General features: G+C 44.3%; 1 protein-coding gene across 3 annotated transcripts; it reads right to left on the bottom strand.

Moving 5' to 3' along the window:
• Nucleotides 1-1,813: 1,813 nt before the first annotated feature.
• GAPDHS (glyceraldehyde-3-phosphate dehydrogenase, spermatogenic) lies at nucleotides 1,814-18,505 on the bottom strand. Of its 3 annotated transcripts, none has more exons than XM_035120162.3 (11): nucleotides 18,466-18,505; nucleotides 10,242-10,427; nucleotides 8,953-9,049; nucleotides 8,368-8,474; nucleotides 6,061-6,151; nucleotides 5,704-5,822; nucleotides 5,100-5,181; nucleotides 4,334-4,485; nucleotides 3,459-3,621; nucleotides 2,866-2,963; nucleotides 1,814-2,237 (listed from the first exon to the last, which is right to left on the bottom strand). In XM_035120162.3, the coding sequence occupies exons 2-11, from the start codon at nucleotides 10,268-10,270 to the stop codon at nucleotides 2,162-2,164; spliced, it is 1,014 nt and encodes a 337-aa protein (XP_034976053.1). In that variant the 5' UTR covers nucleotides 10,271-10,427; nucleotides 18,466-18,505; the 3' UTR covers nucleotides 1,814-2,161. The 3 variants fall into 3 exon arrangements, with proteins under 3 accessions (XP_034976053.1, XP_034976054.1, XP_088528649.1); XM_035120163.3 differs by lacking the exon at nucleotides 18,466-18,505 and adding an exon at nucleotides 12,993-14,297; XM_088672523.1 differs by lacking the exon at nucleotides 18,466-18,505 and adding an exon at nucleotides 10,868-14,116.
• Nucleotides 18,506-19,957: the final 1,452 nt, after the last annotated feature.

Here is a 19,957-nt window from a genome sequence, read left to right as displayed (position 1 = left end):
ATGTAAGAAACTTGGAGGAGAGAGGCTCCCTACCTGCTTGCTCTGCACTCAACACTGGGTGGAATCCAAGGGTTGTTCCTGCTAACACAAGATCCCAGTCCTCATGAGGAACTTTTCAGGCGGCTACAATGGGCAATATGGATTAGCAGAGGGTCAGGGTCCTCCCTTGCGCAAGAGGAAGCGCTTTTTGCTAGAGTGAAACACAGCACTGGATACAACAGTGACCAGCCGGCTGCCTTTGGAAGATTATAAGCAGGGCATGTGGAAAGGCAGCTCTGCACTTGCCTGCTCCCCCACTTCGAGGCTGGTCAGTGTGCCCTCTGGATGTTGTTGGACTAGAGTCCAACATCTGGAGGATCATATTGCTGGCTATTCCTGTTCCACAGCTCTGCATCTTGTGGATGTTCATGCATCTGTTGCTTGGTCAGAAGCACCCAAATCTCGTCATCTGTTGCAGGCAATCTATGCGCCCAGGACATGCTGAAATTGTCCCTGAGTGAGCTGTCTGAAGTGGCAACTGTCCCTGGTCACTCTTCCCCTTTTTTGCTGCTGTGTGTTATATTGTGAATCCATCTTGGCTCTTTAGATGTTGGGGGGGGGGGAGACAACTCAATGCTATCGGTAGGCCCCACACCAAAGACTCCCCCCCCCCTGCAGAAACAATGGCAGCAGTTTTTACAATATGGAAGCATGGACTCCACCTTATGTAGAGCCAAGGAGTGATTACCTCCATAAGCCATGCAGCCTTTCAAATAAACTTGACATACTTTGAAATCTGGTGCAGCTATGAGCTAGGTTCAAATTCCACCTCACTAAGGCTAGCCTAGGTGCACTCTTTTGGTCTTAGCTGCTCTCCTGCAATATCTACATTGTGGGGTTGTAAGGATTGATGGGTGTATTGCTAAATGGAATGAACCATCAAAAGTGTTATAGCATTCTGAAAGGCTTGTGATTCTTATGCTAAGAAAAGATTGTAGGTTAGGACTACAGAGGTTTATAGAAAAGCCAAAGTTAGGAGTTCGACAGCCTCCTTGAGGGAGGTATCTGGACTTTCTACCAGGCAGATACTCTGAACAGCAGTACTTTTTACATTCTCGTGGTGGTAGTGCAAAAGGTTAAAAAGCTCAGTGGCAGAGCTTGTGCTTGCATGCCGAAAGGTCCCACGATCAGTTTGCACCATCACCAGAGAGCCACTGCCACTAAACAGGCTACAGCAGAGGCAGGCAGCAGGTAGACCTGGCCCTGCTTAAAAGATTGCTGGATTTGCAAATCATCTCCTGTTCAACCACAGTAATAGAAACATTTTATTCCTCCCAATTGGTAGCAATTCAGATGGATTTGTGTGTATACATATTTAGATCATCTCACAGCTCTTTCCAGCAGTCACTGGTTCTGCCGTCACCATCATTTGCACTTGGGCTGTCCTCCAACCATCCAGCCACTATTTTGCACTCGGCTCTGACTGGTGGACTTCAGGATTTGAAGAGAGACCAAGTAGATCCTACAAGCTTTAAGTTTGCCCATGTTTGAGCTAGAGGGCCTAATATAATAGCTCGATATAAAAGGCAGCTAAGTTCCCTAAGTTTCTCAGCAAACTATAGCGGAGACAGATTTTACACAAGTCCTGCACATAGCTCCAGATTAATGGCAAACCAGGATTCTGATCTTCGCAAAAATGAGCATTTTAATTAGAATGCTCCTTTGATAGACACATTTAGGAATGCTCAAAAGATGTCCAGTTGATACACAGCTGTGGTCAAAATGCACATTTCAGCAGACCCACAGGGAGCTAAAATAAAAGCCCATGAAAACATTTCCAGGTTCACATAACTTCAGTGGTTTTATTTCAATGCTTACGAGATCTCAAGGACACTACAGCCACACAAACCAATGTGTAACCCCAAAAGCTAGACTTTCTCCAGAGGGAATTCGGTGCATTTGTCTTCACTACGTTTTTAAAGCTCATACAAGCTGCTGTGGAAAACAGGATTCACACTCACATGTACACACATACACACAAAGCTTTACACAGTGACAAAAAGGTGCAGTGTTCAGGGTTCTGTGGTCGAAGCGAAGAACTGGCCAGGAGATCAAACCTATTGACTAAAGGGGTGAGAGGCCACTCTGTCGGATAGCCTGGAATGAAGAGTGTGGGCAGTGCTCATTTTTCCTCCTTGCTGTACATGTGCTTCAGGAGATCTACTACACGGCAGCTGTAGCCATATTCGTTATCATACCTACAGAATGGAAAGAAAACTGTGTCTAAGTAATGCTCATAGCCCAAATGACTCAATCACATAAACCCACAGTTCCCAGGTGCCTCTGACACGCCTACTAGGGCTGGGCAATATAGTGTCCCAAACCGGTTTGAAGTCCATATCATGATACTGGTTTCATAGTTTTTGATCTGGTAATATGTCACGAATCATGAGATGTGGGTGGGTGGGTTTGCTTTGCAAAAATCACATTGTGGGCAAAACTTTGAAGTCAGCCAATGCCTCTACATAGCTCTATCCTTATTTCAGACATTGTGGTATATCAGTATATTCCGATGTTGAAAACCAGCCCTAATGCCTACAACATATACAACTCCCCCTCTTACATAGACACAATATAACTCTGGTTATACAAATATTGAGCCTAGTTGGTAAGTTGTTCACAGCAGATGACAAAACCAGAATGTTCCAATTGCCTCAAGCCATCCCTGCTTGGTCAAAATTGGGTGTTCCTTGCTAGCTTTCGAAGGAAGCAGCATTGCTACCTGAGCAAGGCCAAGTCAGGGTGGCAAATTCTCTTTCTGAGAAGGGATTATGAGGCGACACGCCAACTATGCTCCAGTGTGGAAAAACACCTGGTCATTCTTACCAGGAGATGAGCTTCACAAAGTGATCATTGAGGGAGATCCCTGCTCCAGCATCAAAGATAGAGGAACGATTATCACCAATGAAATCAGTAGAAACAACCTGCAAAAGAAGTGTGAAAATTAAATTATATACAAAAGACAACAAAAAAGACTGGTTCATCACAGATGTCAACCTGGTACCCTGGGATTCCAGCATTGTGAGATGTTGGTCAGATGCTCCAGCAGGTAAAGACTGTTTGCCCAATCCCTCAGGTTATGCTTTACTTATACTTTGAACAGAGCATCCCACATTTTATTTTACTAGTGAATGAATGGCAGCGACTTTTGGCTAAGTGATTAAAAATGTGGATGTTGGATTCCACAGTAAAAAATATACTACAGCTTTAAATGCCACACCTGGTGTAGAATAAAACAGCTTTTTGCTAAAAACAAACTTTTAGAATGTAGACTATGACCGCATCCCCCAGCAGTGTAAATCAAAGCAGGCATTATTATTGTTCTGATGAACTGTATTGCCTGTAAATGGCTCACTGGTGTGCCTTGGGATTTCTCTCCCTCCACAGCTTGTTCAACTGAGAAAACTATCCATACTCACCTCATCTTCTGTATATCCCAGGATTCCTGCCATTGGCCCTTTAGCTGCCTTCTTGACAGCTTCTTTGATCTGAGCATAGGAGGCTGGCTTGGAAAGGCGGCAGGTCAGGTCAACAACTGAGACATCACATACTGGCACACGGAACGCCATGCCAGTGAGCTTCCTGTTAAAAGAGGAGGTTAGTAATTAACCGGGGGGGGGATTATCCTGCAGGATTACTACTAAATAGGAGCCAAAATTATATACACTTTAGGAGAGTGGGTCTTCACATTAAATTCTTAGCACCACCTGGACTCTAAAGCACTGCTCTTGGGAAAACATGGCAGAGGGCCTTCTCAGCAGTGGCGCCTGCCCTGTGGAATGCCCTCCCATCAGATGTTAAGGAAATAAACAACTATCTGACTTTTAGAAGACATCTGAAAGCAGCCCTGTTTAGGGAAGTTTTTAATGTTTGATCTTTTATTGTGTTTTTAATATTCTGTTGGGAGCTGCCCAGATTGGCTGGGGAAAGCCAGCCAGATGGGCAGGGTATAAATAATAATTAAAATTATTGTTGTTGTTGTAAGTCATGAAAAAAGTGCCACAGTTGTTCTGCTAAAGACTGCTAATCCATTTCATGGCAATCTCATGTATGGGCTCTCATCAGAAAGCCTGGGCAGAATGTATGGGAAAGAAATGTTGAGAGACCTCAAGCAACTACCCTAAGAAAATAATGCTGGGCAATGTCATGTTTCCATCTTCTGCATGAGCACAATTAACATACCTTGCCAATACTGCTTAACCTGTTTTGTAGTCAACGAACAGCTGCAATAACTACAAAGACACAGGAACTAGTTTCTACAGAGGCCTCTCTGAGAATAAGATATATTCCATACCCATTAAGCTCTGGAATGACCTTGCCCACAGCTTTTGCAGCACCAGTAGAAGCTGGAATGATATTTTGGTGGGCACCCCTGCCATCACGCCAAGCCTTGGCTGAGGGACCATCCACAGTCTTCTGAGTGGCAGTATAAGCATGAACTGTGGTCTGCAAACAGAAGAAGCCAGTTAAAGAGACATGCAAGACATTTTAGAGTAGATTCTGGTCTAACAAGCAATATCTGAGGTTTTCTTAGGAATCTAAACTTTTGCTTTACATGTAAAAACACGGAATTGACTCACATGAGATGGACATTTGTTAACTTTATGGGAGAGCAACTCTAATCTTGACTGGTGACAGGATTCAGAAACCTAAAGACTAAGCTGCATGCTCAAGTAGTAAAAATGCCCTTTTTGCCTATCAGCAGGCGGTTGGTGAAAGCAAAAGTGATTCACAAGAGTGTCAACACTTCTATAAGCCACAAATAATCAATACAAACCCAACAGTTGCAGACAGGATTCAACTTCCCAATCATTTTATCTGGAAGCCTGGCCTCTAAGGACTGGATGGCACTGTTAGAATATTGTTTTGAATCCTCAAACAGCCACCAATTTGGATAAATGCTTTTTTATCGTCGGTAACTGAAAGCTACAGGAGTTGTGCACTACATAGGAACTTCATTTTCTTCTAGACCGCACTGTCTATAGGAAGACACTAGAGTGATAAAAGGTTTTGTCAGAAGTCCTGCTCTTCGATCCCAAAGGCAATCCTGTGTTGCTTACCATAAGGGCCTCTGTAATGCCAAAGTTGTCGTGAATGACCTTGGCCAAAGGTGCCAGGCAGTTGGTGGTGCAGGAAGCATTGCTGAAAAGCAAGGGGGACACATTAAGCTGACTTGACAACCAGCCAAGGGAAAAAGCACCACCTTTTTGTGTGTAACACACCCAGAAGCCTGCATTGCAAGCAAAGACTTGTGGGTTGTCTCCAAAGCTAGGTAAAGTTCATGCCTCAAGTTTAATTGTAGTCCTATTTTCCAGGCTTTTCTCTTAATCTGGGTATCTTGAACAAGTTTGTGTAAATCATCAGCTTTCCAGGTAGGCTAGAAGCTCCCACAACCATCAGAGGATATGCTATGAATTACTATGCCTCCCCCATTAGCACCTTGCTTTGCAACACAAGCTCAGCTATTCTTCAGAAAAAGAGAGAAAGCAAGGCTTTGTCACCACCCTGCCAACCCAAACTCCTCTACCCCCAGGGACGACCTGAGCCCCCTGCCTACATGATTGTTCTTTCGATTGAAAGGATCCACAGAGACCCATCTCCAGAGTGGCCATGCAGCAAACTACTTCTCAGAAGACGAAACGCTGGGGTGGAGAGGAGCCTTACCTCACAATCTTCATGCTGGAGGGATCGTACTTCTCATGGTTGACTCCCATAACAAACATTGGCGCATCAGGAGACGGCGCACTCACCACTACTCGCTTGGCTCCGCCAGTGAGATGAGCCTGTGGAAGGCAGCAGGGTTTGGGTTTTTTTGGTCAGTCACTGAAGATCAAACTCAGGCTATGCAGAAAGCATTGTAAGTAGGATGGAAACACAGCACACAAAGGGTAGCATGTTCCAGCACAGAGATCTGCCCCTGTGTATTTAGAAAGCAAGCATCCGTGGAGGGAGTCCAGCATAGCGTCACGGAAAGGCCCAAGAATTGCTTCCCTATTCCAAGCAAGCTACACAGGTACTTACCGAAGCTTTCTCGACAGAGAGGAAGACTCCAGTGGATTCTACGACATACAAAGCTCCTGCCTCGCCCCATGGGATTTCAGTTGGTTTCATGCTGCAAAAATACAAGTTTGTAAGGCCTTTTGTCTGTAGCTGTTTTAGTATGTGGAGGTGCGAAGAAATCTCTCACAAATGTATTAGCTGCCAGAGGACACAGGCAGGTTAGCAGTCATGTACCTGTGGGACTGGGCTGCTGATTAACCATCTTTAAAACTATTCATCAAGAGCTTAGTAAAATTGAAGTATGAATAAACTGATACTGTCTGCACTGACAAAATGCTTTTAGAGTCCATTTATAACGTCACTGTAAAGTGTAATGAATTGATGCTTTTAAATATTCCAGGGAGGACTAAATGGTAGAGTGTTGCTTTTTACAATCCCTGGTACAATCAACGGGCTAATGGCAATGTCTACATCCCGATTCCAAAGAAGGGCAGTGCCAAAGAATGCTCCAACTACCACACAATTGAGCTCATTTCACACGCTAGCAAGGTTATGCTTAAAATTCTACAAGGCAGGCTTAGGCAGTATGTGGACCGAGAACTCCCAGAAGTGCAAGCTGGATTTCGAAGGGGCAGAGGAACCAGAGACCAAATAGCAAACATGCGCTGGATTATGGAGAAAGCTAGAGAGTTCCAGAAAAACGTCTACTTCTGCTTCATTGACTATGCAAAAGCCTTTGACTGTGTCGACCACAGCAAACTATGGCAAGTTCTTAAAGAAATGGGAGTGCCTGATCACCTCATCTGTCTCCTGAGAAATCTCTATGTGGGACAAGAAGCTACAGTTAGAACTGGATATGGAACAACTGATTGGTTCAAAATTGGGAAAGGAGTACGACAAGGTTGTATATTGTCTCCCTGCTTATTTAACTTATATGCAGAATTCATCATGCGAAAGGCTGGACTAGATGAATCCCAAGCCGGAATTAAGATTGCTGGAAGAAATATCAACAACCTCAGATATGCAGATGACACAACCTTGATGGCAGAAAGCGAGGAGGAATTAAAGAACCTTTTAATGAGGGTGAAAGAGGAGAGCGCAAAATATGGTCTGAAGCTCAACATCAAAAAAACCAAGATCATGGCCACTGGTCCCATCACCTCCTGGCAAATAGAAGGGGAAGAAATGGAGGCAGTGAGAGATTTTACTTTCTTGGGCTCCTTGATCACTGCAGATGGTGACAGCAGTCACGAAATTAAAAGACGCCTGCTTCTTGGGAGAAAAGCAATGACAAACCTAGACAGCATCTTAAAAAGCAGAGACATCACCTTGCCGACAAAGGTCCGTATAGTTAAAGCTATGGTTTTCCCAGTAGTGATGTATGGAAGTGAGAGTTGGACCATAAAGAAGGCTGATCGCCGAAGAATTGATGCTTTTGAATTATGGTGCTGGAGGAGACTCTTGAGAGTCCCATGGACTGCAAGAAGATCAAACCTATCCATTCTTAAGGAAATCAGCCCTGAGTGCTCCCTGGAAGGACAGATCGTGAAGCTGAGGCTCCAATACTTTGGCCACCTCATGAGAAGAGAAGAATCCTTGGAAAAGACCCTGATGTTGGGAAAGATTGAGGGCACTAGGAGAAGGGGACGACAGAGGACGAGATGGTTGGACAGTGTTCTCGAAGCTACGAACATGAGTTTGACCAAACTGCGGGAGGCAGTGCAAGACAGGAGTGCCTGGCGTGCTATGGTCCATGGGGTCACGAAGAGTCGGACACGACTAAACGACTAAACAACAACAATGGCAATGTCAGTCCCAAACAGGTTTACATCTTATGTACCTAGGAGGACCTGAGGGAGGTGGGAAGCAAAACAGGATATTCGTAACATTTTATCCTGGCCTTCTCCAAAGAGGTCAAGGCATTGTATGTGGTTTCCCACCCCCAAGTTCTTCTAACAACCTCGTGGGGTGGGTTAGGCTTCAAAAATAGTGACTAGTCCAGTGTCATGTAGCCACAAGGTTGGTTTGAATCTGGTTGTCTCCAGTCCATCTGTTACAGCACACTGGCTCTCTGCATTCGACTCTATCACAGCCTGCTGCAGGATGATATGCATTTTATCAATGTCCCCGTGAGAAAGAGATGTGGGGGATAGGGATGGCGCACAGGTATATGCATAATCCTTTAAAATGCATCTGTCACATGTTTGGTGCAGTCTTTGGGCCAGTCATCAGTTACACAAACCTTGGACAAAAATCTCAGGAGCCTGCTGATTATTGCCAAGAGTGGGTACGCCTCTAGTCAAGACCCTGACTTTTATCCCCACTTACCTCTGGAATACAGAGATTTTTGAGCCATTCACTACTAGCTTGCCGTCCTCATCCTTCACTTCTCCCTTGAAGCGCCCATGTGTAGAATCATACTTGAACATGTAGACCTAAGGTGGAAGAAAAGTGTCAACCGCAACCATATTGTGCCAGACAGAGGGCACTGTCATTTATTTACTTATTTTTGCTTTCTTGGCTAGAAATAAAAGCTTATGCAGAAAGCATGAGAGTGGTAGATCACCCCAACCCACTAACCCCTAGGTATCCATATGTTAATATCATGCTTGTACAGGGCCTTACAGTAAGTGCAGAAATCTGTACATTTCAAATTTTCTGATTGCATTTTCACACACTTCACCTCTATGTGCACTGGGATTTGCTTATTTAAACTAACACGCAAATGGGGTGTAAATGTGTCTGCGTATGTTTCACTTGGAGATGGTGCTAGGATGCCAAGGACCAACCAGCGTAATCTTGACCATTCACCACTACCACCGCTCCCTAAAACCTTCCTTTTCAGTCTACCAAGGAAAGAGACTAAGGGCCACTGTACGTTTGGAGTTCAGTCGGACACCATTAAGCCATTACCATGTATTTGACGTCAATGAAAGGATCATTGATAGCCACAACTTTGACCCCCTTCTCCACACAGGCTCGGAGGACCAAGCGCCCGATACGCCCGAATCTGCAAAAGGACAAAAGCCAATCCATTAGAGTTGCCAATGCCCCTCAGCCCTTTCTACATAACTAAAGCAAGCAGAATATGCTACTAGAATAGGCCTTCTTCTAGGCAGCAATGAAGGCTTCCACAACATTAAAAAGCCTTTTTCCACTGAGACCATGGGTGCTTAGGAGTAGCCAACCTGGTACCTTCCAGATATTGTGATTTGCAACTCCCATCATCCCCAATTATTGGCAATAATCAGCTGATGAGAGTTGTACTCCACAATATCAAGAGGGCACCATGTTGGCTACCACTGAAATGAGCATTCAGAGACAAGATATTCCTGCTCTGCATTTTGCTTTCTTGTACAAGAAACCACCTTTTGGTTAACCAATCTAGAAACTGTTCTAGAGGGTTGCTTAGAACCTTATCAGAAAGCTCTCCAATGGGGATGATCAGTAAAAGTAGACAAGTTTGCTGGAAAATGTTGCTCATCAATAGCTCTATTTCTCTGCAAGATTCGGCACAGGAGAACATTGGGTCTGTTGTAGCATGCATGCATGCTCTATACATTCCTGAGTGACTGTGAGCCACCGATAGCTTTCTATCCCATGAATTAAGTCTAAACTCCCATTGAAATTGGTGGCCATTATTACATTTTTGTGGCAGCAAGCTTCATAATTTATAAGTATGCAGTGACACACATTGTACTGTGTGAAGGACGTCCTTTGGTCTGTCCTGAATAATCAAACATTCAGGCTCATTAAATGTTCGTGGGTTTGGTTGTTATGAGGGTTAAAAAAACTTCTCTACCCACTTTCCCCATACCAGGCATAATTTTATAATTTCCATCATGTCCTTCTGCTTACATGCCTTTTTCCTAAACTGAAAAAAACCCTCCAGATTTTGTAATCTTTCCTCACAGGGGAGTTGTTGCAGGCTGTATTATTTTGGTGGCCCTTTTCCATCTCTACAACATCCTTTTTGAGGTACAGCAACCAGAACTGTACACAGTATAGTGTTCCAAATGCAGCCTCATCACAGATTATTGTAAAAGCACTAGGATGTTGGCAGTTTTATCTTCAATCCCTTTCCTAACAATCCCTGGTAAGGAACTCCTGCCAGTTTCTTCACTGAGCTAGCTGCCCACTGTATTATACTGTGTTACAACAAACAAACCAGCAAGCAAATACTCATTTTGAAAAATCCTTACCCATTGATCCCAACATGAAATTCCGCCATGCGTTTCGGAGGTGGTGGTGGTGGTGGAGGAGGAGGCGGAGCTTCTTTTTCTGGCTCTGGGGTAGGTGGTTCTGCCTCGGGGGTAGGTGGTTCTGCCTCGGGGGTAGCTGTCGGCTCTGGAGAGATTTTTGGAGGAGACCCTTCACTTATCTCGAGCCTGGAAGCATCAGAAAGGAGTAAGCATGCTGGCTTGGACAGAGGTAACTAAAGATCACATTGGCTCAATAGATTTTAATTGGTTTAAGTCATCTCACTCCCCAGAACTAGAAGTCTACGGTAGTGGATGCCAGTAATAATCAGCCCCCTCCCTAGACTACCATTTCCAAGATTCTTTAAGGGGCCATCACACTCCCATGTGGGTTAACCCAAGGATATTCATTATTCCTGCTCCCCCCCCAACATTCTTTATTCTTCAATGGTTAGATCATTTAGACAAGCCACGAAGATTTAACTTCAGGACTTTTCTAACAAGGATGGACTTCATATTGCCCCCTCTCCTTCCCAGCAACCTTGGTTTACAATGATGTACACTGTGACATGTGACTCAAATCCATTGCACAGTGTTGCAACAAAAGGAGGAAGAGGCCCGCTACTTACTCAAAGAGGATTTCCAGATACTGGTCTACGTACAAACTCTTGGCTTGTGCACACTTCTACTCGTCCTATGCTTGGAGGTCTGAGTGGTCTTCCACTTGTCCCACACTTTCCATACATGGGTCTGAGTGGTTTTGCCTTGCCCCACCAGTTTCTCCCAGAAAAATTGCTCTTTAGCAATACAGTGGAACAAATAGCAATCTGCAGAAACCCCAATTGCCGATTGTTTCAATTCACCACTAAAGATTGGGTTTCCCAAGGGGAAAGGCAGTGGGGCAAATGGAGTATGCCACAAGCATTTTGTTCTATTAATTTCTGCTCAAGGGTTGAGTTCAGGAACTTGAGCTTCAAGTTTGGACCAGAGGCTGGCTGTACACAGCAATGCTTTGATGGCTCCTGTGACATGAACCCCCTTTACTTCCATTAATTCCAGAGTCAGCTTAGCAGCTGCTCATATTGATATTTTTTAAGCCCTACATGTGTTGCTTTAAAAAGATAGCCACCTAAAACACAGGAGGATGACTGATGACTAATCAGCATTCACACTACTAGTATTCCTTTATTACAAAGATAGGAGAAAGCTTGGCTTACCATGCAGGGAAAATGAGCTCCTATCACTTCCATTATATTTATTCAGACCCTAACTTTGCAGATCCAATCCCTTCACTCAACTGTAAGAACTAATGTGTTATATCAAACTAAGTTTAAGTAACCTGGGTTTATTACTTCCAATGGGTCTGCTCTGGATAAAATGCAGAGCTACAACACACTCATTACAGGAATTATTTCTGGTGAGCAATGCATATTACATGGTTTGCATTGGGCCAGGCAACTTGAGTTTCAAAATGGGATTTACTGTGTAATTAGGAAGCTTGTTTCCTCATTCCAGGGCAAGAACAATGAATTTAATGTAAACTTCCAATTTAGTATACAGTCGTACCTTGGTTGTCAAACGGAATCCGTTCTGGAAGGCTGTTTGATTTACGAAAATGTTCGACAACCAAGGTGTGGCTTCCGATTGGCTGCAGGAGCTTCCTGCACTCAATTGGAAGACCCAGAAGTCGCATTCAGACATTTGGCTTCCAAAAAAAGTTTGCAAACAGGAACACTCACTTCCAGGTTTGCGGCATTCGGGAGCCAAAATGTTTGAGTCGCAAGGCAGTCAAGATCCAATGTATGACTGTACATATCTCTGAGAGACTGTCCACTCCTTAATTTGCCAGTAGCTATGTTTTGTTCTTGGATTAAACCAAGCATCCCAGAATAAGATCTTGAAATTGCTGACTGCTAAGTTACTTCTGAGAGACCACATACCCCCAAAGTATGCTTGGAGATAGCAAACAGCTTCACTACTTGTGAAGCTCCTGTAAGGAGACCATATTACACAGGACAGCCAAGTGGGGAACCCCAGAAAGTAACAATACTGTACATACAATCACAAGGCAAAATAGTCTTGTGGACTGAAAACCTGGAGGGATGCCACATCTTTTAAGACTGAAGGGAGCCTCCAAGTCAGGGTTAACCAGAACACACAGTTTTCTCAGGAGTGAGATTCATTTTGCTATGCTTCTATGTAAAGTAGCTGAATCCTTGCCATAGCAAAAGCCAGGATACATGAGAGCATAGCTGTTTTCTGTAGTTTCATCCAAGAGTTGAAGATTCCATCACACAATAACTTGAGGCAAGCAAGGATGAATGGCAATTCCAAAACATTCCAGTATTCAGTAAGAGGGCTGGTCGTCTGGGATCACTAACCCAAACAACAACTTTGGGTGCTTCTGAAAATGTAAACAAGCCTTCAATGTGGAGAACAGTGAAAAGGTTTAATAAAAAATGTTTTCATATCCAGATAGAACATGCTTGCTTAACCAAATTTCAGTAAGCACACACAAATAACTTGCATCTGCTTGGGATAATCTCATTGGAGAAAAGCTCTCTTAAATGGGTTTCATGGAGGTTCTGGAGTTTGCCTTACCCATTGTTGAACTGCATTTACAAATGAAGTTTAGCTTTACTGTTATTTTTACCACTATATATCTTACCTCTGGTTACATTGGCTTTACCAACTCACAGAGAAGGCTGCCAGTATTTAAATGTTCATCAGAAGCCTTTCAAGAAATTTGCTTACCTGAAAACTTTGACACTAACTGATGTGCCGCCACAATCCGGTGGCGGTGAGCAACTGCGATTCATTCTGCTGGCTGACCTATCTACCGTTTCTCTACCTAGAAATACTGAAAGAGGATTTCAGGAGGCTGGTTAACTTCTGCTCGGCTAAGCTTGCTGCAGCTAGTCTGAAAGACTAGTTCCTACACTGGTAGCAAAAAAAAAAAGTTACTTAGAGGGGTTACCAGAATTCAGATTGAAACAATAGATTTTTGGAGCCATCTTCAGAAGGACCACAGTCCAGTTTTACCCTACTGAGCAGATATTAGGAAAACATTGTCAAACACATCCCTGAAGATGAAGAGTAGCAACAGAAAAATGCCTTATTACAGCAGCTCATTGATAGTTCTGAAGATTGTGAAATGGCTCTTTTTGTTTTAACTTCAACAATGCAACATACAGTATATATTTTTATGTATATACTGCTTGTATGCCAAAATGGCAATAGCAATACACACAGAGGTGATTATATCAGTTGCCTATCAAGGTGTTTCAGCTTTCGATCTACTTTTTTTGCTTCAGCAGCCTGTGCATAACCCAAGAGCTTTAAGTGGAGAAACGTTTGCCCTGGAGGGCATAGCAGAATGCTAGACAAACAAGGACAGCTATTTGTACAGTGCTCCTGCCCAGACCAGAAAGCAGATGATAGCCAAGGTTATGTATGAATCAAGAGAGCACAGCTTCATATTTGAAGACAGTTACATAAGCATGACCATCTACATTTGTGTTCCTGAGCCCCTTCGTTTGCATTTAGCAGGATGACTCTGCAAGTTTGCTTTATATCCTGTTGGCTCCATCTGTATTGAGTCTAAGCTACAGGTTTATATAACCATGATTATATGGTTTGTTGCAAGCAGAACAAGTTGCTTCCCCTGGTCATTTTAACCTAGGCTTCTGCCAACGGCAAGTAGGAAAATACTCATAAAATAAAAAAAGGCAGAGGAGAGAATAAATACATTCTCTTACCATCCTGAGGTTCCGGTATTAATTTCTCCCACTGAGTTATAGTGGCTTTGCAATACGAAACCAGTATCACATTTGTATATTTCACCACTTCAACCTTGAGCAGGATCACCTTAGTCATATATTATCTCTCATTTGTATAAAGATGGATACTGGATGACTTTTCAAAAATGCAGATGATGCCAGTAACATGTTAAGGTGGGGGTTTTACAACCTTCCCTGCTACAGCCACCAGCCACCATCAATTCTTTCTAGCAACACTGCTTGCCAGACTTTCAGCTCCACTAGTGCAGTGTTTCCCAAGCTTAGGTCTCCAGCTGGTTTTGGACTACATCTCCCATCATCCCTAGCTAGCAGGAGCAGTGGTCAGGGGTGATGGGAGTTGTAGTCCAACAACAGCTGGAGACCCAAGTTTGGGAAACACTGCACTAGTGATACATGTGGAGCCGTACTTTGGAAATGGTACCTCTTTTGCCAATCAAGTGCTTCCCATGCAAGGAGATATTAAAATGAATCAAACAAAGGAAAGAAGCAAAGATCTTAGTCAATTGATCTTTTATTTAGAAATCCTGTGTTCCACTGATTTTGTTAAAATGTTACATGCCAAACAATAAATATATTGGCAACAGCAACTGGAAGAACAGAAGCCATTTTGTTTCAGAACAGCTCGGGTCTGCAGCCTCTCATGCGTATTATTTCTAAATTGCTCGGTACAGAAACACCCTTTGATTCCTTGGCAGACAGCCCTACGGAATTTTGCAACCCATTGCAGATTTGCCAATGCATTTTCACAACGGTGTACAGTAAAAAGGGGAACTTAGCAATAGCAATTTTGCAGCATTGCTGTGAAAACGACCTTGGCCTAAGCATCAATATTTCTGCCACCGTTATTTGGTGTTCTTGGATCTTCCGGTTTACGCAGCTTCCATGAATGCAACAGCCTAGAACTGTATGACAGTCACAGGAGTTTGACAAAATGAGTATTAATCTGATATATTGAGTTTCTTCTATTGCTTCATTACCATTTTGGCATTCCATACGTGTACCTAGTACATCACGACAGAAGCAACAGTCCGTCACAGAAGTGAGTACATTCCATCCTACTGCAGGCATCTAATTGCTGCAGTGATGCTCTGTGGCCAACAGCAGAGTCCCAAACCCATCCAAGAGTACATTAAGCAGCAACCACAGCCCAGAGCAGCGTCGGTAGGCACATACTCACAGCCCCCGAGCATTTTACAACCATCACGTCCTGGCTGCAGATGCTGTGACCTTGAGACTGTATTGGTGCAGCAGAAAAGTCCGCCCACACCATACTCCTATGCAGTTAGATATACCAAAGCTCATAGATGCCAATGGTCTTGGTCAGACCCGTTGCACAATTCTAATTATGCTATACATTTCTCAGTATAAACCTATGGCACCCATTGCAGTGTACCCTTGACAACCAGGATCCAGATTTTCAGTTAGAAAATTGGCTCTTATCTCCCTCCTGCGTTCCTGGAACAAACAGTTTGCATTTGACCTCCACTGACCAAAGACAGGAAGTCTGGTGTTGTTGTTTTTAGCCTTTTGTCTAAGGCATGTTTCCCTCCTTACTGTTTGTGGGGAGCCTGGAGCAAGATACCAGTTAGCTGTCTGCTCACATTAGCAATTGAGACTTACAACCTCCTTCACAGAAAGACTACCGGTATATACTTGATCTGTGGATCACCTCTACCGAAGATCCATCTATTCTCCTGCTGTAGTCAATAATGCAGGCTTGCAGCATATTAATGGTCTCATTTCCAATGTCTCAATATTTCATTATGATTGCAGTTTTAAGTAGACATTGTGTGCACTTAAATTTAGAGCTACAGCTCCAAAAAAAGTAGATTTTTCAAACAGGCTATCAACATAAAAAAGTATAGAATAAAATAATGCTTTATATTCTGCCAACAGGGCACTGGATCAATTTATTATGGTGCAGCATATTTGCAGAGTCTCATTCTTGCAATGAGCACACGGTTCTGCAGCCTAGATCCTACCAAAAATAAGAGTCAGATTGATTTCCCTTCTAACAATGGCATTATTTGTGAGGAAGTAGCTTTTCAGTTTCTGAAATCCTTGAGGGAAAATCCTGGCCCTCTTTCAACTGCTGCTCTCTGGAGCGTGCCTGGCTGCACGCAGACATCACTGCTTCCTAATCTCACTGATGTGATGCGACAGTCACATGAACAGGAAGGATCCATAAAATTAGCAGTTGATCTGGAAGAAACCAACTCGATCGCTAGGTAACAGGGGTCTTTGCTTCCCTACCTCTGCAAAAATCCCTAGGTATTGAAAACCACCCAGCCAGGGTAAAGGCAATGTATATAAACATCAGCCAGTTCCTTCTCACCTGGAATTGATACAGCAGAACAAATCTCTTCTTATATTTTGCTTTATGCAAAATATCTACAATAAAAATGGTGTACTATTATTCCTCAAAAAGGATGAGCAGTTTTAAAAAAAAGATAGAAACCTGGGCTTATATCTACAGAAGGGAGTAGGTGGGACAGGATCTTTTATTAAATTTCTGGTTTTTTTATTTTAAAAAAACACAGCAAGGGAGATGCTCCTTCCATTGATAAAATAAAAAAGCAGGAACTGCCCATCTAACAGTCCTCAAAATGGAATGGTCCAGGCTTGACTCTTCAGTGGTTTTTCTGACGCAGTTGCATTTCTAGAGAGATCCATGGTACAGAGGCAGAGCACTACCAGATGAACCTGCATCACCATCTCCTACTCTCAGTTGTTTAGTGCCTTCTCTAGCAGTAGCTGAAGCTTCCTCCTGTGAAGGGGGAAGCTTCCTTGGTATCCAGCATTCTTGTCACTGCAAATACTTTCAAAGCAAGCCCTAAAAAGCTTCCTTACAGCACCCTTGCCATGCACCCATCAAGTCCAGAAATAAACAGTAAAATTCAAGAACTCGGGCCAGGAGGAAGATGAATTTCAAGTAAGTCTTCAAAAGGTTTCATTTATGTAATGATAAGGGCAACATTCTCTCTCCGAACTGCTGCATTTGAGCATCAAACAAACCTGCAACCCTGTAATTTATTCCCCTTTATATCCCAACCTTTCCTCCAAGCAGATCAAAGTGGCACACATGGCTCCCCTCCTCCCACCCCACCCAAATTTAAGCCCCAAAACAACCTTGTGAGGTAGGTGTGTTTGTGTTTATTACGTTTATATACTACCATTTCTTCCAAGGAGCTCAAGGTGGTGTGCAATGCATGGTCCTCCTTCCCCATTTCACCCACACAACAATCCTGTGAGGTAGGCTTAGGCTGAGAGGTGGTGACTGGCCCAAGGCCACCCAATACAGTGGACTGAGTGCACATTTGAACCTGGTTCCTGCCATGTCTTAGTGAAACACTCTCACCGCTACAGCACACTAGCTGAGCTTCCCCTTGCCCCACACCTCCTGTCCTCCAAATCCCCAAACCAGTCCACTACAACAGCACCCTCCACAATCTATGCCCTAAAGCCATTTAGGGACTGTTCCTGTCCACAGGCCTGCCCCCCACCACCACCAACCTCCTGCTATATGCTTCATAGCACTGCAGAAAGAAGCATCATGTTGACTCATCCTTCTGAGCTCTCCTAATGCTCTAGTGCTTGAAGGCTACTCCCCGTGACAACCACACGTACCGTACAATCCACCCCACCCCAAAAACATCACCCCTTCTCTGAAGACAACACATATCAACTTTGCCCCATGCCTTTCTTGCCCCCTCATGCAACCCTTCTAAAAACTGTACGGAGTCATGCTCATGGTGGGCTTCTGGCGTCAACCACCAAGATAGTGCACGCAGTCCTCTCAGACATCTTCTCTCCTTCCACGTCCATTTTAGTTACCCAGCCACAGCCTATTTCTTAACTGGAAAGATCCCTAAACCACCTTTTCAATACCTCAGCCCACTCACTAGTGTGGTTTTCAGGGGTTAGAGCGCCAGATTAGGGAAGGAAGAGAGCAAGTGTCCAAATGGGTGTTCAGCTCTTGCCCCCCTCTCTCTGAGCAACCTACCTCACAGGGTTGTTTGTGAGGTGCCGAAGCAGAACCATGTGCACCCTGAGAATGAATTAGGAGTGCAAAAAACCCACACACATGTAAGTAAAGAAAGAATAAAAGTCTTCAGAAGGCAACAAGCAATTTTAAACCACTTAATACGGAGGATATAAATGCATTAACAGGCAAATAAATGTCAAGAGCATCGATTTTTAAATTAAACCATAATCCCCATTCGCCCAGCCTTGCAGCCCCCACCCACCCAGCTAGCATCCTCTATAGGGCGCCCCTTCCCCCCTCCCAGCATCCTCTATACGACACCTCCCACCCTACCTCACCCCACAGTGGTCCACTGAGCAACCCAGACCACCCCCAAGACCCTCTAGGCCCACCCTAAAACTCGCTCTCCAGCCGCAGCATCCCCCCACCCCGCCCCACTCACAAGTCTATCCAAGCAACAGACCAGATGGCGTCGAACAAGCAAAAGCAACGGCCGGGCTGCAGCTTATATAGCCTCCGCTGCCAGGCAACGCCTAAGCTCCCGCCCCCGCCTCCTCCTCCCCCTCCCCGAACGGGCACTTGCGGCACCTGCGCGCACGCGCGCCTGCGCTTGGTCTACTTAGCAAGTCAGCCAGAGGCGGCGCGTGCGCTCGCGCGCCCTCTCGCTCGAAGACCATTGGTACCCTATCCGCGCACAACGGCCGCGGCGCGCGCTTTCCTCCTTCCCGCATGCGTAGTTCTGCCCTCTTGGGCATATTTCGCGGCTCGGGTTTTTGGTTTTTTGGTGCACCTGCTGCCCAGGTGAGGGGAAGAGCGAGCAGGGAGGAAGGAAGGAAACCAGGGCAGCTGGGCATTTGTTTTCTTTGGCCTCCTTGCCTTGCGCATCGTTGAGGCGCCTTCACACGTGACGGGTTTCCTTTTTAAAAATAAAAATAAAAGCTACCCTTTACCTGTAGGAATGCAGCAGGTGTGCTCTGTCGCGTGGAAGAAAGATATGGGGGCACCTTGAAGGCTTAGCAACGAATATAGTGCACATTATTAAATTTATAACACCACCTTTCCAGCCACAGGAGCGCAGGGCTGCAAACACGCAAGTGATAAAGGAATTAAAACGTCTAAAAACAATTCCTATAGAGTTCCAAACTTTTCTGGGGAGGGATAAAAAAATCAAAGTGTGTAGTCAATGAATGATGTTGGAAAGGGTGGAAGTGGCTGGCATCTGGAAGTGTTGTGTTCATGTCTTCTTTCAAAACGTACCTCAGGGCAGAAGTTTCTGAGAATCACAATCATAGCTGTTTGAAATATTTGCTTGCCAAATCCTCGAGGAAGATGATTTAGCAGCAGTTATATGTAGCTTTGTTACAAATTATTATGCCATGGGCTTTTGTGGCCTATGTTGTTGTTGTTTAGTCGTGTCCGACTCTTCGTGACCCCATGGACCAGAGCACGCCAGGCACTCCTGTCTTGCACTGCCTCCCGCAGTTTGGTCAAACTCATGTTCGTAGCTTTGAGAACACTGTCCAACCATCTCGTCCTCTGTCGTCCCCTTCTCCTTGTGCCCTCCATCTTTCCCAACATCAGGGTCTTTCCCAGGGAGTCCTCTCTTCTCATGAGGTGGCCAAAGTACTGGAGTCTCAGCTTCAGTTAAAAGTGTTGGCCTGGATTATAGTATACACAAGATGCTCTGTGTGTGCAGACAATGAGGTCAGAAGGAAAGGCAATGCTTAAAGCACAGGTGGTGATAATTATTGCACTGATGCATTCTGAGGTGCAGGTGTTCATCATGGACAAATTTCATTATTAACCCTTTGCTTAACAGCAAGCCTCAATAAAAGTCCTGATCAATTCAAAAGCTTGCTTTGCAACACTTTGGTCATAATAAAGGAACTTGAGAGCTATTTCATAATAAAAGTATCAGTTTAACCCTTAGCCAT

The sequence above is a fragment of the Zootoca vivipara genome, chromosome 6 (genome assembly GCF_965207765.1).
Source record: "Zootoca vivipara chromosome 6, rZooViv2.hap1.1, whole genome shotgun sequence".
NCBI classification, from domain to species: Eukaryota; Metazoa; Chordata; class Lepidosauria; order Squamata; family Lacertidae; genus Zootoca; species Zootoca vivipara.
This window is presented reverse-complemented; position numbering and strand designations above follow the sequence as displayed.